At 52.5% G+C, this 21,642-nt stretch overlaps 5 protein-coding genes across 5 annotated transcripts; all 5 read left to right on the top strand.

Moving 5' to 3' along the window:
• Window positions 1–999: 999 nt before the first annotated feature.
• On the top strand, window positions 1,000–7,277 carry COCCADRAFT_9622 (uncharacterized protein; the record flags this gene model as incomplete). The annotated part of the gene is made up of 2 exons (XM_007719600.1): window positions 1,000–6,556; window positions 6,607–7,277. The coding sequence occupies 2 exons, from the start codon at window positions 1,000–1,002 to the stop codon at window positions 7,275–7,277; spliced, it is 6,228 nt and encodes a 2,075-aa protein (XP_007717790.1).
• Window positions 7,278–7,750: 473 nt separating this feature from the next.
• COCCADRAFT_41486 (uncharacterized protein) lies at window positions 7,751–11,657 on the top strand (the record flags this gene model as incomplete). The annotated part of the gene is made up of 2 exons (XM_007719599.1): window positions 7,751–7,813; window positions 7,878–11,657. The coding sequence occupies 2 exons, from the start codon at window positions 7,751–7,753 to the stop codon at window positions 11,655–11,657; spliced, it is 3,843 nt and encodes a 1,280-aa protein (XP_007717789.1).
• Window positions 11,658–11,934: 277 nt separating this feature from the next.
• On the top strand, window positions 11,935–13,434 carry COCCADRAFT_41485 (uncharacterized protein; the record flags this gene model as incomplete). The annotated part of the gene is made up of 5 exons (XM_007719598.1): window positions 11,935–11,951; window positions 12,287–12,422; window positions 12,475–12,806; window positions 12,838–13,045; window positions 13,411–13,434. 5 exons carry the CDS (start codon window positions 11,935–11,937, stop codon window positions 13,432–13,434), a joined length of 717 nt encoding a protein of 238 aa, XP_007717788.1.
• Window positions 13,435–15,278: 1,844 nt separating this feature from the next.
• Window positions 15,279–15,750, top strand: COCCADRAFT_41484 (uncharacterized protein; the record flags this gene model as incomplete). Its single annotated transcript, XM_007719597.1, has 3 exons — window positions 15,279–15,415; window positions 15,454–15,576; window positions 15,645–15,750. 3 exons carry the CDS (start codon window positions 15,279–15,281, stop codon window positions 15,748–15,750), a joined length of 366 nt encoding a protein of 121 aa, XP_007717787.1.
• Window positions 15,751–18,285: 2,535 nt separating this feature from the next.
• Window positions 18,286–21,207, top strand: COCCADRAFT_41483 (uncharacterized protein; the record flags this gene model as incomplete). Its single annotated transcript, XM_007719596.1, has 6 exons — window positions 18,286–18,302; window positions 18,468–18,635; window positions 18,946–19,045; window positions 19,115–19,526; window positions 19,594–19,930; window positions 19,998–21,207. 6 exons carry the CDS (start codon window positions 18,286–18,288, stop codon window positions 21,205–21,207), a joined length of 2,244 nt encoding a protein of 747 aa, XP_007717786.1.
• Between the last annotated feature and the right edge of the window lie 435 nt (window positions 21,208–21,642).

Here is a 21,642-nt window from a genome sequence, read left to right as displayed (position 1 = left end):
GCGTGCAGCGATCGCGGACAGGCCAAGCCAAGTTGAGGGGGGGGGGGGGGGGGTGTGGAAAGGGGAGAGAGAGAGTTGGGTAGATGGTATACTTGCAGGCTGTTGCTGGATGGATGGGTGGTGGCCCGGCGCAGAATGAAGCCAAGCCAGTGGGAGCGCTGTGCAGTGCCAATCCCTGACCCGCCAGCGCCACCCCCGTTTTTTTTCCCAACTGATGCTCAGCATGGCCATGGATGAGTTGGTATATCTATCGGGAGAGCAAGTATGCATCTGGATAGACATGTCCGTCCGTACATATAAACAAACAAACAAGACCCCGCCGCCGCGCCGGAGCTGCGGCAGCACACCCGCTCTGGGCGCGTTGGGTGCTTGCAAGCCATATCATCAACACTATACACAGTGGTCCTTGGATACATAGATACATGCGTACGTACGTACGTACATAATGTTGCAAAGCCACCCATGGCCGGCGCTTGGGACCGGGGGCCATGCTGGCCTTGATACGACGACTGTGCTCCGAGCTTCATGCAGGCACGGCTGCTACCGAACGGCGCTGTGAAGGCCATCACCGTTGTCCTTTGCTGTCTCTGAAACTTTTGCCTGCCCATTCATCGTCGCCCATACGCCCTCCGAGACGCGCAGGCGACGCAGACAAGATCGTCCTCTTCCCTCGCGTCCCTCGCGCCCCGCTTGTTCTCCCTAACTCTTGCTTGGGTATTAGAGACTACTTACTGTCTACTAAGTACTATCCCCAGATTTCCAATTCGGCAATCCCATCAGGGGCATCTTGCAGCCCAGCAGCGCACCACAAGCCCCCCCTCCCCCATTATCACCACCCTCTTTCTGTTCTGTTGCTGCCACCCCCCCCGTCCGCCTCATCCGCCTCCAGAAAACAGGTCCCTCTCGCCCAGAGCCCCCGCGACACCAGCCCGCTGCCCATTGCTCGTGATGCTCTGTCGCCGACTCCCCCCTCCCATATAGCCCGACACGTCTGGTGCCATGCCGAGCTGGAGACCACTCCCGCGTATCGCGTTCGCCATATGCATATACCCCTTCCAGCCCTCGTCGCCCGCCGACCTGCCCCTCGAAATTGGCGATGAGCTGTACATAATTGAACAGGGTGGGCAAGATGGCGCCTGGTACCGCGGCTACTTGGTTGCGCCGCCCTCATTGCTGGCTGGCCTGACGAGCGTCAAGGGCCAGACGCTCGAAGCGCGCGTCTTCTCGGGCATCTTCCCACGCGTCTGTGTCGAGGTGCGCGAGGTTCTGGGCGACAGTAAAGACACGCCCTCCCAAGACACTGCAACCGATGCCCGCCGTGCCAGCACCTATCCACAGCACACCAACGGCGTCGTCACACCCACCGAGAGCACTCGCACCACCTCTCCGTTTGCAAAAGCCTCGACCGCTCATGCCCGCCAAAGCTCAAAGAGCGATGCCGTCTCCTCGCTGCCATATCCCACCACCGGCCGCCCACCCTCCAGCCGCAGATCAAACAGAAAGCGCGCAGGCAGCACCCACTCGCAATGGACTGCCCGCGAAGAGCATCTGCAGCAATTGGCCCTTCCCCTGTCGCCCATATCAGACCCAACCGCCCCACGACCCCCCGCGCCCGTACCCATGCTCAAGATTGGCGACGAGACACCCACATCCGCCCAGGAGCCCTTGGTAGACGAAATCGCCTCGTGCCTGCGAGAATGGCATTCGACAAAGGTGCACGAGCTCCTGCTTGCACGCAAATATGGCTCGCTGGACAAAATGTCCACGCTCGTCAACACCCTGGACACGGCACGCCGCCAACTGTTGCACAAGGTGCTCACCGCAAAGGAACTGGAAAAGGTGCGGGAAGAAACCGTCTGGGATCTAGTTGCCGGCAACAAGATGCTGTGTGGGGATGTCATTGTGCGCAGCCCTTCGCAGCGCGGGCGCATCTTGACAGGCGACGACTCGGCCATTGAGATTACCAAGTTGCAGTCAATGATGAGCCTTCTCGACAGCCGGCCCACTCCACAGCTCGATGAGCACAATCTGCACCACTTGTTCGTCAGTCTCAAGCATGTGGCGGGCGACGTTGTGCCTGGAGCGGCTCAAATATGCATGCACCTGTGTCTCAAGACACCTGGTACTGCACCACAACCCCTCTCAGAGGCCTACTCTTTCGACCTGACTAACAAAGACGGGACAGCCGTGTCTTTGGCTGGCGACAAGCTGCGCGCACTGCTCGTAGATCTCAGCCTGACGGACATTGGCGAAGGCGCGGGGTCTGGCTCCACGCTATATCTCGTCTTTCGACTCACCACCAATGAGCCTCTGCGCTCGTCCTCAGCCGGCGAGAAGGGCGGCTCAAGTAGGGAAACGACTCCGAGCAAGACATCCGGGGTGCAGCCTTCCCAACAAGGAAGCATCAAGGGCGGCAGGCGCAGCGTCATGTTTGGCGGATCAAAGAGGAAGGAGTCAGTCAACTCACGACAAACTGACTCGTCTGAAGAGCGCCGACATCAAAGCTTCGACCAGAGCCGCTCCCAGACAGCCGAGCCACGTCCGGGGTCGGCTGCAACTGCAACCACACGAGCAAGGGCTCTGTCTCGAGATCAGAAGACGCTAAAAAGAACAGTCGCAGTTGGCGTCGTCCCCGTAAACCAAGTCTTGCAGTCACGCTCCGAAGCAGACCGCACTGTTGCCATGTTTTGTACCGCAGCATCTGGTGAAGATGTTTCCGAAGATGGGGGTGACTGGGACAGTATACTCCCTGAGATATACCCTAGTGCCAGTGGGCAGTATACGCGGGATCCCCATATTAGCCGCATCACCATACACCTCAAGGCCTTTGTCGAGACCGATGCTGAGCGGCTCATTCAAAAGGTCCCGACAGTGCTTCACAACATCAAGCAGTGTCGGAAGATTGGCTTCTCAGGTGCTCCAACTAAACCCCGTAGTGACATCTACCTGACACTGGTCGAGCCTTTCCTTCCAAAAAACGCCTTTTTGGCTCACCCAAAGACTGGCTCTGTTCCATTGGGACAAACTTCTCCTATGAGCAACTTGCAGCTCACTATCGAGGTTCGGAAGAGCTCTGGAGAACGCATTGAAGGCTGCATCTATCCGTCCACCAACAGTGCAGGCCACACAGCATGGCGCACAACAGCAGCTCAACGAGGCGAAGGCTGGAACTCGACCATCCGGCTTGCCATTGATCCTCAAGACGTGCCTGGTTCACACCTAGTCATGAGCGTTGCTGACGCGCCTGGATTCCCATTTGCCCTATGCTGGATGCCACTCTGGAACCAGGACGCCTTTGCCCGCGATGGCGACCACGCCTTGACCTTGTACAAATACGATGAATACACCTCGGGTATGATTGCTGGCAAAGGCGCCTACCTTGGACTACCATGGAGCGCTAAGAAGAAGGATGAGCATGTCATGGGTCCAATGGCTGCCGTTCACGTCAAAACCTTTCTCTGCAGCACAAAATACTCTCAAGACCCGACAATATTAGGTCTCATCAAGTGGCAAGAACAACCACCAGGTGAACTCGTAGGGTTACTACGCCGATTCAATTTCGTCCCAGAGATTGAAATCGTCAAGCTTTTAAGTGAGGTCTTCGATGCCCTCTTTGCTATCCAGAGCCATTATGCTGGCAGTGATGAGTACGAGGATTTAGTTTTCAACGCCGTTGTGATTGTCCTGGGAATCGTTCATGACCGACGCTTCAACCTCGAGCCCCTTGTGGATCAGTACGCTCGGACTAAGGTGTTCCACTCGCTCGTCACTTCATGTCTGATGCAAAGTCTCGGTCGACTTCTAGCCAAACCTACCGACCCAGAGAGTTCCCGGAGGCTACGTGCGACTTTCAAGGTTGGCAAACTAATCATGAAGTTCCTGGTCAACGCTCGAGAGAGGCAAAAGGCAAAGGAGGAGAGCATCGGCATCAAGGACAGAGCCCAGTTCAGCAAGGAAATGAAGGTGCTCTTTACATCTCTCGAATCCCTGATGAAGAACCAATCACCTGTTCTCATCGGCACCAAGACCATTTTAGTCCAAAACCTTCATGCTTGGATCACGGAGCTAGAAGGATGCATGCCTGCTACAGAAGTCTTCAAGCTGACTGCTGGGTTCATCGAATCCTCTTCCGATGTACAGGGCAAGCTTATCCTCTACAAGCTCGTTCTGATTCATCATCTGTCGGATCTTCAAATCTTCCGCCCGCCTGAAGTACGCCGCATGCTCTTAGCAAGCACGGTGCAGTGGCTAGCGCCATACTGGGGTAGAGTAGAGACCGTCACCGACCAGTGGAAGGACCAAGTACGCCTCTGCTGCTCAGTGGTAGCATCGCAGGTGGATGAACTTGGAAAGGAAGCTCCCGAGTACATGCCAAAACTGGTCGAATCATACCGTGCCATACAAGCCACTCCTCGGCCACCTAAGAAGACGCTCTCTCTATTGTTTCCTACAAGCTACCCTTTCCAGACACGGCCCACGACTGCTGAGGCTTCGTTTGACGAGGCTATGGCTGAGATTTCGGCTGTCCTTGCAGCAATGTCGAGTCTACCCTCACTCCTACACCCAGAGTGGCCCAAGGAGGAGACAGCTGAATTTTTGTTTTCGGTGTTGCAGGTGTACATTTCCATTCTCGATTGCGAGGCGTTTCCCAGCTCCTGGCTGAGTGTGCACATCTACCACCACAAGGCCACCATGCGTGCATTAGAGAAACTCTTCAACATCCTATCCGACTCTTTTCTTCCTCTTCCTGATGAGGCTGACCGCTTCAGCACGGAACTGTGGCGCGCATTCTTCGATGCGTTGCTAAAGCTTGTGGGCAGTGATGCGCTTGCGTTGGAAACATTCCCAGAGCAGAAGCGTCGGGCTGTGTGGAAGATCGCTGGCGATGTTCGTGAACACGGCGCGGATTTGCTGCAACGTAGTTGGGAGACCATTGGCTGGGAGGCGACCGCCGAAGACAAGGCCCAGTACGGACTTGACAAGATGGGTGGCTTCCAAGTGCAATATGTGCCCGGGCTGGTCGCACCCATTGTGGAGCTTTGTCTCAGTGTTCATGAAGGTCTGCGCAGTGTAGCTATTGAAGTGCTGCAAACGATGATCATCAGCGAATGGACGTTGAGTGAAGACCTGGCTCTTATACAGGCCGAGATGATTGATTGCTTGGACAACCTGTTCAAGACAAAACACCTAACTGAAGCCGTCTCGCAGAAACACTTCATTCAGGAGCTGATTGAGCTTTTTGAGCCTCTTGCCCACAACCCTGAAGAAGAGTTGCTTGGGGCCTTGAAGAACCTCATCTCCACTGTTGATGAGCTGCTTGACCTGCTCGTTGCTGTGCACAGCACCGAGGCCACTGGAGAGATTTTCCACATCATGGACACACTGCACTTAATGGAGTTCTTGAAGGACATGCAGAAGGAAGACATGTACATCCGCTACGTACATCAGCTTGTTGAACTTCAGGCCGACGCTCAGAACTACACCGAGGCAGGACTTGCGCTCCGATTGCATGCTGAGTTGTATGACTGGGATCCAAACTTGACTGTAGACCCACTTACAGACCCGAGCATGCCACCTCAGTCTGCATTTGAGCGAAAGGAACAACTCTACTTCCAGATGATCGACCACTATGAGACCGGACAGTCATGGGACAACGCGTTGGCTGCTTACAGGGAGCTTGCGACACAATACGAACACAACATCTTCGATTTTGCGAAGCTTGCACGAACTCAGCATGCCATGGCTAAGATCCACGAAAGTATCGCCAGGGGCGAGCGCCCCAACCCCCGCTACTTCAGGGTGGTGTATAGGGGTCTAGGATTTCCTCCTGGATTGCGGGACAAGCAGTTCATCTTTGAAGGATCATCCAATGATCGATTGGCCTCGTTCACAGATAGAATGCAACAACAGCATCCTTCAGCACAGGTCATCAATCCCGGTGCAGAAGTAGACGTCGAAGGCCAGTACCTGCAAATCTACCCGGTCAGCCCACAGAAGGATCTGACACATCCAATCTACCAACGAGCAAAGGTGTCTCAATCCGTCAAGGACTACTACCTGCTATCTCGACCATCTCACTTCACGTCAGCATCTCGTCGTTCGCCATCAGCCTTCAACCCGAGAGAGGCAACTGCAGAGAAGAGCCTCTACACCACAGCCGAGAGCTTTCCAACAATCCTACGAAGAAGTGAAATCGTTGCTGTAGGCACTGTGACACTTACGCCACTGCAAATGGGCATTGAGCGCACATCACGCAAGACAGTAGAGCTCCTTGCTATTGAAAAGCGCATTGCAGATGGCGACGACACTGCTTTCAACATGCTCACTCAAGAACTCATGTATGCTGTCGATACGAATTCACGAGACTGCGTGGCCAATTATCACGACCTGCTCCCGCCACTGGATCATGCAGAAGACGATGATGAGATGTCCCAACCTAATCCTTTGGAGAATGCTATGAGAGTTGCCTTGATTGATTATGCTCTCGTTATTCGCCGCTGCTTGTCGCTATATGTGAGGCCTGCTCAGCAAGCCACCAAAGCAGACCTTTCACAACGTATGTATCCCAGGAAACACAATGTTGTTGACACAATCTAACCATAGCAGGATTTGAGGCGGCCTATTCCCGAGAACTATCCGCTCTATTGCCTACAAACATTGCTCCGGCGACACGGTCCCCTACTGGCTCATGGCTGGCGGCAGCTACGTCGCGTTCACGAGTAGCAAGTCCGGCACCTGACGAAAAGACAGCCAATGGAGACAAGGTAGCACCACCAGTACAAAATGGTCGGTCTTCCCGACAAGACAAAAAAAGACACAGTCTAGCCTTTTTGACCAAAGATTTCCTCTTGGGGGAATCGGAGAAAGACAAGGAAAAAGAGAAGGAAAAGGAAAAGGACAAGGACAAGGATCTCAAGGTGGAAAAACCGACAATTGACGACGACGCTTCAACCACAGTCTCGTCGGGTAGCCGCAACAAGGAACCATCGAGCCGCCATCGACTGAGCTTGAACTTCCTCAATTCTACACCAAGCTCGCCACAGCCAGAGGCGTTGCCAAGCTTCCCAAGTAATGGCCGATCGAACATGAGTGACAGCAGCCTCCCGCGCCAGTCGAGCGCGCCACGACCAGACACGGTCAAGAGCCAGAAGAGCGATAAATCACTAGCGTCGCGATCAGGCAGTGTGAAGAAGAGACTCAGCTTCATGAACATTTCGAAGAAGAGTAGCAAGACTAGCGTGCGGGGGCGTGTTGATGATACCCTGATGGAGGAGTAATCTTTTTTTCTTTGTTTTACAAGATTTACTTTGTTTGCTTTCGCGGCAGCTTACGAGTTGCTTAATGCTTGTATACATTACAATAGTAGGGTTATAAAGGGGAGGGAATATGGGTGTGGACCAGAGGGGCGTGCTTTGTGTGCACATCTGGCCCTAGGTTTTTTTTTTGCGGTGGTACGCAAATCCTGTACAACACATTGGCGATGTTTTTGTTTATACCCTTCCTATGTCAGCTTCGATACATAGCGCACGATACATATGAAAATACTGCAATTGCAATGGTTATAATGGAACTCAATGTGGCTGTGTGCAAGGCGTGAGCCATGAATGGTGGAGTTGGTGGGGCTGGTGGCGGTGCGCAGCTATCGATAGCGTACAGCCAGGATCCCTGCCAGGTCAAAAAAGTTCGAGAGGCCCAAAAATTGAGCACTTGTCGCGCGCAACAGTCTACACCCACGCGGAAGTTGGTCGCAATGTCGCTCGACGAGAGACTGTCCAAGATCCGGGACAACCCGAAGCTTCAAGGCCAGCAGCAGGTAAGATTTACTTTCGTCTCGTCTTTTTCGCCTTTGCTGCGAGGGCCGCCGCTGACCTTTGCAGACCCATGTCTTGCTCTCGGCCATCGAAGATACGCTCCGCCAGCAAAACTCTGAATTCACGCCGACAGCCTACTTCGCAGCCTTGCTATCGCTACTGGCCCGTCAAATAACGGCCCAGGGAATTGCTAACAAGGACACGGCCACAGCAACCATCTACCTGCTGGATCTTGTCACACCCCATGTACCCGCCCCGCTGCTGCGATCCAAGTTCACCGATATCCTCACTAGCCTCGCGCCCGCCCTTACCGCACAAGACGCCGATGCGCCACTGATCAGGTCCTCGATAGGATGCCTCGAGTCGCTTTTGCTCGTGCAGGATGCGCGTGCTTGGGAGCTGCCACAGACAACCATCAGCCCGCGTAGGGCTGTCGCGGGACTACTGCAGATATCAGTCGACCACAGACCCAAAGTGAGGAAGAGGGCACAGGAAGCACTCAAAAAGGTGCTTGCGAACCCGCCGCCAAGCCCTGCGCTAGACCATCCCGCAGCAGACATGTGCGCTGAGACGGCGCAAAAAATGCTCAAGGACATAGCGGCGGAGGCGGCAGCCAAGGCGCGCAAGCACAAGGGAAAGAGGGATGCAGAAAACAAGGACCCCGACCTGATTCATGCTCTGCAGCTCATCAAGACGATTGCTATGTCGTCTGGCGGCTGGCCAAGCACCAAGATCGATGTATTGTGCGAGCTGCTGCTCAACATCTCCAAGTCGAGCAACGAGTTCTTGACTATGGCTGCTTTTGACATTTTCGAGGTCATCTTTGCAGGCATGGCCAACGAGCTTGCGTCTGCTAAGCTTCCCAGACTGCTCGAAGTCATCTCCGAGCTGCAGCCCTCCAAAAACGACTCACAGCTGCTTCCGCCCTGGATAGCAGTCGTATCACGCGGATATGAAGTCTCTGCTCAGATTGAGCCCGAAGAGACCTTTATGAAATTGCCCGAGTTGTTCACCACCATTGCCGAGTTCCTTACATCCTCGTCGCACAACATCCGCATCTCTGCCTCTGAGTGTTTAATCTCGTTCATCGTAAACCTCATCCCCGACAGCGTCATCCTCGAGCCCTCTGTATTCGACGAGAAGACACTGGAAAAAGTTGCTAAGGTTGCCCAGGATCTCTTGAGCGTCAAGTATCAAGCTGCCTGGATGGAAGTGTTTAACGTCTTCGCCGCGATGTTCGAGACTCTCAGATGGCGCTCAGATCCTATCCTCAAACCTGTGCTACGTGTTGTCGGTGACCTTAGAGGTAATGACAGCTTTGCGGGTAAAAAAGAAGCAGACGCAGTTATTTCAAAGGCAATCACTGCAATGGGGCCTAATGTTGTCCTTGAGATACTCCCCTTGAACTTGCCACGGCCACCACCAGGACAGACTGGACGAGTCTGGATGCTTCCGCTCCTTCGCGATTCTGTGCACAACGCCAAGCTGTTCCACTTCAGAAAAGAGATGGTTCCGTTGAGCGAAGAGCTCTACCAAAAGGTCATAGATCATGGCGAGAAGGATAAGACAATGGAGATCAAGGTTTTCGAAACAGTAGTACAACAAATCTGGTCAATCTTGCCCGGCTATTGCGACTTGCCATTGGATCTGGTCGAGGCTTTCGATCAGACCTTTTGTGAGATGCTGGCAAATCTTCTTTATGGTCAAGCTGATCTACGAACGGACATCTGCAGAGCTCTACAGAATATGGTAGACAGCAACAAGGCCATTGTGGAACTGGAGTCCGAAGACGACCTGCTTGCGCAGGCCCGTATCTCTAAAGCTGATGCACAGAAGAATCTGGACCATCTCGCCAACTTTGCAAGCAACATGCTTGCAGTCCTATTTAACGTATACAGCCAGACTCTGCCGCAGTACCGCGGCACTATCCTTAGGACTATCAACGCGTATCTGAGCATTGTGCCTGAGAGAGAGCTCATGGAAACTTTTGAGCGAGTTGCGACCAATCTTGAGGCCTCACTACCTGAACCTGGCTCGCAGACTCAAGCAGCCAAACAAAAGCAGGAAATAGGCCCCAATAAGATGCCACCCATGAGCCACACCCTCATGGATCTAATCATCACAATCGCCTTGTACCTCCCACGTGATAGCTATCGCTCGCTTTTCCGTATGGCCGAGATTATGATCAATCGGGAGAATGAGCCGCAACTGCAGAAGAAGGCATACAAGCTTATTCCTCGGCTTGCAGAATCTGAGATGGGTCGAGCAGCTTTGAGAGAGCGCAATGCAGAGCTACAGCAGCTGCTTCTCGGAAGTGCAGAAAAGGCATCAGCTCCCGCACGAAGAGACCGACTCAATGCGCTATTCCAGGTTCTTGAGTCTTTGCCCGAGAGCGATCTTCACTTCATCCCTTCTATCCTCTCTGAGGTCGTCATTTCGGCTAAGGAGACCAACGAGAAAGCTCGAGAGGCTGCCTACAACCTGCTTGTCGCAATGGGCGAGAAGATGGCTCAGGGCGGTCAGGTTGTGCAATCCAAGGTACCCAATATGCCTGCCGATGCCCCCACAGTAGAGGCATCGCTCGAGGAGTACTTCACAATGGTGTCAGCTGGTCTGGCCGCTACGACCCCACACATGATTTCTGCATCCATCACAGCCGTCACCCGTATACTTTACCAATTCCATGACCAGGTATCCAAGGAAACAATCACAAATCTCTGCGATCTCATGGACATATTCCTCCAGAACCCCAATCGCGAAATTGTCCGCAGTGTACTTGGCTTTGTCAAAGTCGAGGTTATATCATTGCCCGAGTCGCTCGTCCGCCCGCGCCTCAACACCCTTCTCAAAAATCTGATGGTTTGGAGCCACGAGCACAAGGCTCACTTCAAGGCCAAGGTCAAGCATATCGTGGAGCGCATGGTTCGCAAGTTCGGTGTCGAGGAAGTTGAGCGCGCCACTCCTATGGAGGATCGCAAGCTAATTACCAACATCCGTAAGACACGCGAGCAGCGCAAGAAAAAGAAACAGCAGGCCGCGGAGGATGGCGAAGAGCCAACTGAGAAGCGAAAGGGCAAGTTTGAGAGCGAGTACGACCAAGCTGTATACGGCAGCGAGAGCGACGAAAGCGAGGGTGATTCCGAGGACGAATTTGTCAAGAGCCAAAGCAAACAACAGCGCGGCGGCGCAAAGGGCGGCAACACCTACATCATCGAAGATGAGGACGAGCCTCTCGATCTGCTGTCCAAGCGCGCTCTCGGAAACATATCCTCAACAAAGCCTCTGCGTCAACGCAAGCAGCCAACGAAGATCAAGGCGCGCACGAACGAAGACGGCAAACTCATCCTTGGCGAATCAGACGACGAGACAGAGGTCAAGGGCAAAAAATCAAAGAAGCAAGCTGCCGATGACGAGGATGCTCTCATGGATATCGATGACCAAAACACATCGTTGGAAGCGGGTATCAACGCCTATGTTGACGCCATCCGAGGACGCGATGCCGCTCAAACCGGCCAGAAGGGACGCCTCAAGTTCAGCAACAAGCGCACTCATGAAGATGACGAAATGGACATGGACGACGATGGCGCCGAGGCAGACTGGCAAGAAATTCGCAAAGCAAAGTCTGGCTCAGGCATGGGTAGAGGCGGTGCGAAGGGTGGAGGTGCTGGGCAAAAGAATCAGAGGCGAGCATTGGGCCAGGAGAGATCGAGGGGAGGCAATGTCAGCGGTGGAGAGGGTAGAGGGGGAGCAAAGGGCAGGATTGAAAAGACGAAGTCTCCGCGGGGTAGAGGTGGAGGTGGGTTCAGAGGAAAGACACCGAGTGGGAAATGGAGCGGGCCAAAGTGAACAGTTGAACAGAGCTAACAAAACAAAATGGATTTGGGCTACGAAGGAGTTTTTTCTTGGGTCAATTAATCTCGTTGTTCGTCTTGATCATGTATGAAATTCGATACCATCTATTGCATTTGCCATCAAGCGACCGAGTGTCCCTTTTGATATCACGTTGTTTCATTAAGACTTATTGTCCAAGTGTTTTTTTGGGAGGGTAGAGGAAATCATATTCACTGACGGCAAGAAGCTCAGCATATACTCCAGTGTCTGCAGAAGCTTCCAAAAAAAGGGGATGTCACACAACGCAAAGTATGATTCCGAAGGGGGGGGGGAGGCAAATTGGTGTAACGAGCAAAGTGGTGAAACATAAGTCTTGTATTCAATCAAAGAACAAGTGTAAATCATCAAGCCCAATCTCGAGAAAGATTCTTTCTTCCATTGTGTTTTTTTTGGATCTCATGAAAAAGATTCCTAAGCCACATTGACATTTTGACCCGACCAGCTATGGCATCACCACCCAAGACCTCCCCCTATCATCCTCATCACCCCCCCCCCCTCTCCCTTCCTGGAAACCCGCCCGTCTAGACGACTACCTCTCCCTCTCCCACGCCCCAAACGCGCACGCCACATCCTCCATCGTCGAGCCCGCTTTCGATAAAAGTCTCGTCAGAACCCAACGGCAGCGTCCCCGGCTTCTTGCACCTCCCACTCTCCACCTCGCCCACACCCGCCACCACCACCGGCGTCATCTTCCTCTCTGGCGCAGGCGGCGGCGTCGTCGTCGTCGTCGTCGTCGTCGGGCCCTCATTCCATGTACCTGTCTCTATCCGAGAAACTAGCCTCCCTCCCACATCCCATGGCCGCGCTCCCGCCTCGACTACCGCTTCCCAGCACGCACACCGCACTGCGTCCGCGACGTCCTCGCCGCGATGCGCAAACTCCAAGATACATACCGTATATATCCTCTTTCGTGCTGGTCGGCTGGTCCTTCGGCAGCGCACCCGTGTTCACAGTCGCAAGTCGCGATGCGCGCGTCGTGGGCTGCGTGGGAATCGCGCCGCAGACTGCCGAGGCAGATGGTGTAGCATTGCTCGCTCCACGCCCTTTGTTGTTGCTACATGGCACGGGAGATTGCACGCTGAGTCATGGGTGCTCGGAGAGCTTGTATGAGATGTATGGCACGGGGGGGGGAAAGGGAGTTGAGGCTTTTTGAGGGAGATGATCATGCGTTGACGGGGTGCGCACGCGAGGCGGAGCGGGTTGTGGCGGGGTTTGCGCTCGAGTGTGCGGGGGTGGGGGTGAGGGGGAATGAGAGGGGGATGGGTGAGGCCATGGTGGGTGAGGAGGAGAGGGTGGAGTTGATGTGGAAAGGGGGGGATTTGAGGGAGGGAAGAAAGCGTGGAGTAGACGTGGGGGGTGTTTTTTTTCCTTGGACAGATACGGGACGATGGTTTGATATTTACTTTTGAGCCACTTTTTTTGGTTGTGTCTGTTTCTTTTGTTGTTTCTCCGATGGCAAGTGCGTCGTGTTTGCCTTTTCTTTTTCTCTCACTGACATTGTCTGGTCGGGTTCATTGATCAAAGCTTCGCTTTACTAGACACCCGGGCTTGCATATTCGATAGCGGTATCAAGCAGAAATCCAGATCCATTTATGCAGGAAATGATCTTCGGTAATTTAGACGAATGAGTCGATCTCATAATAAGATTCTTTAATTGGATTTTTGAGACTTGGAATACGAAGCCAAGGCGAGAAACTACATACTACAGCATTTTGATTTGAGCCTAATCTAGAGGTTTGCAAAAACGATTACGAATGGCGTGACTGGATACCTCTCATTGGGCCAACTTTGCGAGAAAACGAGAGGATTAGGTTTCAGACACGCAGCTGATATCAATCTCGGCAATCTCGTGCCTGATCAGCATTGACTACCACGGTTAACGAAACACGCAACGGTATGCGAGCCAATCGATCCCCTGCTACCCTCTATTCGCCGTGTTGATCGCAACTCGAGCCGCGATGGTGGCAACTATGTGTATGACGCATCTGGTGCAATTGCTCAAAACATGATCTGCAACGGTTTCCGCATCCGCTCAGGTGTAATCTTGGTTTCTTGCTTATACAAGCTATACGGAGGCGGTGTAACTTCAGCTATCGAACTAGAGAATCTCGCTTTTCCAACATCACAGGGGGGAGCCTATTACTTCTGGCTAAGCTGCTCAATAGCCTTTGCTTATTTCGTACGCACATGTTGGATCCTAACTTGACGGATATGTTGGCCTGTGTACGCAGAAATAAAGGTGTAGAATTCAGATAGATATACTTGGATTGGTGCGCGCGTCTGAAGAAAGCGATTTGGGATTAATCGTTTACCTGTGAGAGGACATGTCGCCTGATGACTGCGCCAAGATGCACTTCAACCTTGCAAACTGCGTCTTGTACCCTATCCTGGAGGCAATGGCCACACTCAAGCTATTCCCGTATCTTTTTTCAAGACAGCAGCAGCAATGACAACAACGTCTATGCTCTTATGAGGCATGTCGTCTTCTTCACGCTGCTCAACAATAGCATATTGGTTTTCTACAACCCCGTTTTGTATCCTTTCTTTCTAGTCTGCCGCAGGCGAAAGGTTTCATTCCAATCATCGGCCATAGTTGGATGTGGATGCGTCAAGCCCCCTGGGAATCGTTTCTCGGTACCATGAAGGATATACCCAACGATGGCCTTGTCGTATTCCGAGGCATCTTCCATACAACAACGCTGATGCCAACGTCGACGGAAGCGCTGGCAGACGTTTTTGTACACAAAAGCTACAGTTTTGGGAAGCCACCATTTAGGAAAACAATTATGAAGAAGATCATCGGGAAGAGCCTAGTTACGCCTGACGGCGAAGAGCATAGACAAATGCGTAAAAGCATTACATCAGCCTTCCATTTCCGGAACATCAGAGATCTGTATCCCATGTTTTGGGCAAAATCGACTGAGTTCCGTCATATAATAAGGATCTGGGTGAGCGGCCGGATCGAATACTAGAGATGGGGCACTATTCTACCCAAGGTACCATGGACATGATAGGCCTAGGGGGCCTGGGTCGCGGCATTGATTCTTTACAGCATAGCGATGATGAGTTGGTCAATATCTACGAGCAGATTTTCGAACCGACGAGAGAAAAGTGCTCTACTTCCTTTCCCATATTTTCTTGTCGCCCTGGATGGTTGAACAGCTGCCATGGGGGCTTAACAATAGGTTAAAGTTCGGGATGATCCGCTTGCGAAAGATATGTGGCGATTTTGTGGCTAAAAAAAAGGCCAAAATGAAGCTCTAGAGCGCAGGCAGCCAGGGAAGCCGAGATATTCTGTCGTGTATAACCAGAAGTAATGAATTCCCGGACGAGAATCGTGGATCACCTTCTTACGACCTTAGTGGCTGGGTAAGTCATGCCATGAGCCTTTTCTTTCGGGCAACAGCTTACAGCCATAGTCACAAAACCACTTCATCCACCTTGACATGAGCGTCGTATCTCCTATCCCAACATACAGGCATTCAAAGCCATCTGCGGTTAGAAATCTATGAATACATACCAGATCCAGAGGTGCTCTTAAGCTCAGCCTTTGATGTCGCCGGCCTCTTGGAAAGCATGCTCTACCTCAATTGCGTGTGTAACGAAGTGCTTCGACTCTTCCCCACGATTCCTATAATCATGCGCGTCGCTATCCGCGACACAACGGTTGAAGGGCATCATATCCCGGTTGGAACCACAATTTATATTGTTCCGTAGGCGATAAATCGCCACTCCACAATGTGGGGCACAGATGCCAGGAATTTGTGCCTGAATGTTGGATCCACAAGGAAACTGGACGCCCGACCATGAGGGGTGGAGCAGAGAGCAACTATAGTTTTCTGACATTTTCGCACGGACCCAAGAAGTTGTATTGGTGAGAGGTTTGCGAGAGCTGGGCTGCGGGCACTCGTGGCGGTGTTGGTGGGTAGCTTTGCGATGGAGTTGGCGGGCCCGCTGGAAAAAAGTTGTTGCAGGTGGGACGATTACGAGTAAGCCGGTAAATGGGATGAGGCTGAAGCTTCAGCCAGTGGAATGGGGCTCTGGATAGACCGAATGGCGTTAGCGACTGTTGTCTGATATGCAATACTTGGCGCTCCACTCTTGTCCGTTGCCACTGTGGTTCTTTCGATATACATCTCTTGGTGTACTATCGAGTACATAAGCGAGCGCTTGTTTCTCCATGTACGGTATACGGTGACCCGGTGAAGGAAGGTGGAAGAGGGGATCAACGGAAAAGTGGGTATGTGGCTGTGCTAGGTCGAAGTCTGGGACGTTGTCTTGTGGTAATGCAGCAAAGCCAAGGCGCGAAGGATTACTCACCAACGGCTCCACTGATCGATGTTACAGTATCCGACTCTTTGCATGTATTTCGCAATATCTTGGGCGCAAAAAGTTCGAGAACACAGTGCCAGCGGATCGGCTGGTATCTCTCTGCTCGAGTCAGATGTCTTGAGTCACGTCTGACCAAGCAAGCGCCACCAATTGGGCTTCCGATGTATGTGTCAACTCGCTCAAACCCAGATTAATATGGCACACGTACCAAGCACACAACTATGTACATAGTTTCCTTGATGCGTCGAGCACATGATAGCTCGGTGCGCACCGGAAGGCCGTGTCCCTGAGAGTCTGTCCATGTGAGCCTGAAGCCCGCGCGGAGATGAGCAGGTGTCCTTTATGGGAATGATGTGCGAGGAAGATGCATGTATCTATGCATGTATGGACGTACGTGCACTGGGGCATCAGAAGTGTATGTACCTTGGCCACTAGCACAGTGGGTGAAGAAGCAGAAGGGCCAGCCACGAGGCGCATGGTGTCGCTTAATAAACCATCTACGTATGGCAGAGCGACCAGCTGTGGAGAGGTATCCACAAAAAGCAAGAAACCGATATGTACGCAATCGCGATGGGATCGCGTCGGGGTGTGTGGAGACATGCGATGCGTGCTTGGGGTCGAATAGACCTCTTGCCACTCTTGCATAGCATCAGCTCATATATGTACGGATGCTGGCGGGGGCATCAGCACCAAGGGGGTTAGATAGGCGAAAAGGATGAAGCTGATTGGTGGTATCGGATGCCCGTGTCCAAGTACATGCTCTCTCAATGTGAGCACTACTAGAACCTTCGTCTTTCTCCGAAGCGATTCGAAGCATGTGGCGCCATATACTATCAGTAAGCCGGATTGAATTGCTACTTATGTATGTATGTACATACGTTCGATGGCTCGGCGGAACACGCGAGACGATCAGGCAAGCAAAGCTGATCGATCATCTTTGCTCGTTGGCGCATAAACGCGGTATATTTTGCCATTGGTCCGCGCCAACATGGGAGCCAATCATCGCGACTCAACATCGCCTATTAACTTTGACTTCCGAGGCTATTCTGTGATTTACGAATCCGAAAAGCTCAGCTGTGTTGAAGTGAAGGATCAATATTCTCATCAACATAGGTACACCTATCGTACAGTAGCATAGCTACCGCTATACTGTGCACTGTCCATGTGGCCCTAGCATCTGTACATAAAAGGACATACAATCGGCCGATTCATCTACTTGGGAAAGCTTGAGCACGATGACCGTCGATTCGTACGTTGGTGTTTGAACCGGAGATGGTGTTTTTTCTTCTGGAATAAGAAGATGGTATCCTCCTCTCCACATGAAGCTAATGTCGTAGCGGACCTTACCACCGCCACTGGGTCCAATGTGAGCAAAGGATATTGGCAGTCCAAGTCAGATGAGCAAGTGCAGCTCTCACCCTGGACCCCAGGGACATGGAATACTCTCTTTCTCACATCGATTTACTTGTATGGTGTTGGAAATCCGAGTGTTCTCAATGGGGTTGAACTAGTCCATCCCTGGAGCACACACAGTGCTGCCGCTAACGGTCGAGTCATTGAGCCTGGTAACGCATATTGTGCAACAGGGTATCAGGGTCGGAGACACAAGTCAAAACCCATGCAACTGTGAGGCCAACTTGCGCAAGGGATGCCCAATTGCCCCATGCAGCTCAGAAATCGCCGTTGTCCCATATGTGGAATGTATGTGTGTACGTGTGTATGTACGTGTTTTCGCCGCGGAATGGATGATGCGGGACGAGGGAAGGTAAGGCGCTCACGATGAAGTTGTACATGTGTGTATTCCCACAAAATCTCTCGTTGTCCCTGCTCTTGTCGCCATCGGCACTTCTTCTGACACCGCCTGCCATTTGGCCTTGCTTATGCCTAGAAACGAGTTGTTCGCGTGATTCTGTTTGTCTGTTTAGCCTTGCAGAGCGTGCTTTAAGGAAAATCGTAGAAACCCTAATAGGGAAGATCGCAAATCTTCTTCATGCTTTTGGAAGAACGGTTTTCTGCACAGAGAGCGATTTCCACTTGTATCTGTGATCCGTAGAGCAGAAGAATCAGCCCATTATTATCCTGACGACAAGACCTGAATCACCAGGGTCGAAGGCTGTTTTTGACGCTCTCATTGGACACGGCCAAGTGTCCCGTTCCAAATTCCCGAGTTTATGGAGAAAACACAGTATTAGCTCGACGGCCGAGACTGCCGGCCCTAGGATCCGAATAGGGCCCCTTGCCCCAAATAACCATGTTTGGATGCACAGTGTACGCGAAAATTGGAGCCGCCAACCCCATAGGTCCAGGTCCCACCGTGCCCGACTCGATGCAGAGTCCTTGGGCAATACGTTGTTACTGTATAGCGTTAAACCCATGTCAGATAGACAAGCTGTACATCCTTTGAAGCGATTACTTCAACTTCGGTCAAAATAGCGCTGCCTTAAAACCATGGCCTCAAACGCTCCGGAATACGATCCCCAAGCCATATACGGCCCGAGCTCGTCCACTCAACATAAGGTCGCTATTCCACGCTTACAACGGGTCGAAACTGGACAGAGTGGAACACAGGATAGGCGTCGAGTGCCGCGGGCGTGTACTGGGGTGAGTTTGAATCATACACAGATGTTCCTGTGCAATCGTGGGGTGGTATGACCATGGTCTTTTCGACGATCGCCAGGAGCCACTGTCGCCTGCCAACTCCCATCTCTGTCTAATTTGATATGATTTCTGACAGCCTGTCTGCGTGTCTAGTGTCGTTCCCACAAGATCAAATGTACAGGCGAGAAGCCGACATGTAAGCATTGTGCGACCACAAACCGCCAATGCGTGTATATCCTGCCTCGGAAAGATCGACTGAAAACGTGGGTGTTTTTTCTGTTGCCTAACATAATTCCAGTGCTAACAGCCCCAGGATTACGCAGCAATGTCAGCAGCTGGCTGCATTGCTGAGAGAAATCAGAGACCGCGCAAACATCCAGGACAGTAATCGCATCACCGATCTTTTAGACGAAGTAAGCCTTTGCTACCAACCCCTTTATCTCCAAAGTCAACAAAGGCTCCCTTGTATTGACACAGCATAGATTGGCGAAGACTTGACGGAGCCCAGGCTGACGCCAACGCCGTCAAACTCTGACGTCGACGCTCAGAGCTCACACGGAAATGTTGAGTTGGGCAGCATCGATTATCTCGAGCATCTCGAAACTGAGGCTCTAGACTTGCTAGATGAAGACTTGCATAGTAAGGATGAAGCTCGGTCAACAGGCTTTGTCGGAAAGAGTTCAGAGGTGCAATGGTTGCGCGCAGTTGCACTCGCCCAAGCCGAGAGAACAGAGGGGAGCTGGGATAGTTCGGGACCGGCACGACACCCTTCGTACGCCACCAGCAGCGAGCCGGTTAGTTCGTTCAGCTTCTGGACAGATTGTGACGATGTAAACATAGACTTCTATGTGGACCCGCACGAAATGCCGCAACCTCATATTGCCGAGCATCTGTGTAAGTCACGGATGAACAGTATACTTCCTGTGATATATACGCTGACCCGACATTTTTAACCCTGTAGTGCAATGCTACATGTCCAAAGTGCACGATTCTTTTCCTATTCTTCCCAGTAGAGAGTTTACGGAGCAGGCTCGTGTATACTTTGGGGCATTGCAGAGCGGGAACGCGCCAAGTTTGAATCCAAAGTGGCAAATCATCCTGAACCTCGTCTTTGCCATTGGAGCCAACTATGCACACCTGAATGAAGGCTGGTTGGCAAATGAGCACATTACATATCAAGCACGGGCGCGTGCTTTTGGGTTGAGTGAGGCTGCAGTGGCTTCTCATCCAGATGTGCCACAGATTCAAAGCTTAGGTCTTCTCGGATTCTACTGGCTTAGTGTTGGACAGGTCAATCGGTAAGTGCCTGATTAATGTCCATTTTGCTGTGTAGGCTGAGAGTGACGGAGGTGCTGACCATGCTAGTGCTTGGACAATCGTCGGCATCGCTCTGCGTTCTGCATATTCCCTGGGCCTCCATGTGCGAAACGAAGACCCGTCGGCCAATGCGAAGAAACGAGAATCTCTAGTGCAGATTTGGTGGAGCCTATACTCTATTGAGAGAATACTCAGCGTCATAACCGGTCGTCCAAGCATCGTGGTCGACTCATACTGTTCTGTACCATTGCCCATGACGAATTCTGAAGACGGCAGAGGAGAGGGAATCACAGCAGCCTATGCCAATATTGGGGATGTAGCGATGTCACACTTGACCCCGTTTCCCGTCTCATCCAATGTTGCCGCGAACCGTCCTGTGACACCACAGGGCTTTGCAAAACCAGGCACCGGTCCTGGTTTGTACTTCAGGGCCGGGGTACAGTTGTCGATAATAACCCAGAATATTCTCACCTCACTCTACTCGGCTGGTACGATGATCCGGTCTCCAAGTGATGTTCAGCAGGACTCGACATTTTTGCGTCAACGCTTAGACCAGTGGGTTTCTTCGTTACCTTTGGAGCTCCGACCGCATGGAGATGGGCGAGGGCCTAGCGATGGGTTTTCTCGTGAGCGTGTGCTCCTCAAGTTTCAGTTTTGCAGCGCGCGTATCTTGCTTACACGACCGTTTCTGGCTGCGCGACGGCAACCATGGAAAGATTCCCACGACGCAAGCTTTTCAAGGAACATGGCGGATGGGTGTATTGAGGCCGCCAGGGCGATTGTTGCGTCTTTGCCCGATGATGTCAGCAGTCGAATTCATGAAGATTTGCCCTGGTGGTGTCTCGTGCACCACATGATGCAAGCAGTCTCCGTCTTCCTACTCGGTCTCTCGTATCCCTCATCGACGTCGTGCGAGGCTTCAGTAATGATTCATCACGTGAGGAAGGCGATATCTTGGCTCCAGCGGATGCAGGGACCCGTGGCCGCACGTGCTCATCGAATAGCCTTCAACTGCTTTGAGAGGGTGGCTCGGCAGTATGGTGTGGATGTGTCGGATCTTTGGGACCGCAAAGAGGCACCGGTAATACGAGACTTTCACTCTGACCCTGTTCCAGACGTTCGTGTGCCTCGACCATCAACGACCACAGCTGCGGCGGCAGCTTCGACGTATAGGGGATACAACACCACAATCGGCGCCAATCCTGCGACCCATTCGGAAGGGTCCGGGTTCCATCCAAGCTATTTCATGTTACAATGAAGAAAGTGGGAGATGTCGAGTTGATGCGGCAGCAGCGGCAGCAGCAGCAGCAACAGCAGCAGTTGGTGTGCCGAATCTTGGGAGTAGGCAATACGTAGCAGGCAAGAAGATTGTTTGCTCAAGGCTAAGGACAGGCAAGTCTAACGTAATACCCCAACTGCAATACAATGCTGGTTGTGGCAGCAAGGGGTAAGAGGGGCAAGCACCGGCGCTCAGTTGGAGGTTCAAAAGTGGTCTCGCGGCAAGGGCTGCTGGATAGTGGTTGTGGCAAGGCCAGGTAAGCGGAACCACGGCCAAAGCTCGTTGGTAACCAGAATTTAAAGACTGGGAACTCTAGCTGCAAGGCTCAGGTTGAGGCTAGCTACATGCGTATAAGTAGATGGGAATGGAAGTCTCGATACGAGCGGATGGTGAAGCTGGCACTGGGGGGGGGGG

The sequence above is a fragment of the Bipolaris zeicola genome (genome assembly GCF_000523435.1).
Source record: "Bipolaris zeicola 26-R-13 unplaced genomic scaffold scaffold_328, whole genome shotgun sequence".
Classification (NCBI taxonomy): Eukaryota; Fungi; Ascomycota; class Dothideomycetes; order Pleosporales; family Pleosporaceae; genus Bipolaris; species Bipolaris zeicola.
Note: the sequence above shows the minus strand (reverse complement) of the source record. Positions and strands in the feature narration are given on the sequence as shown.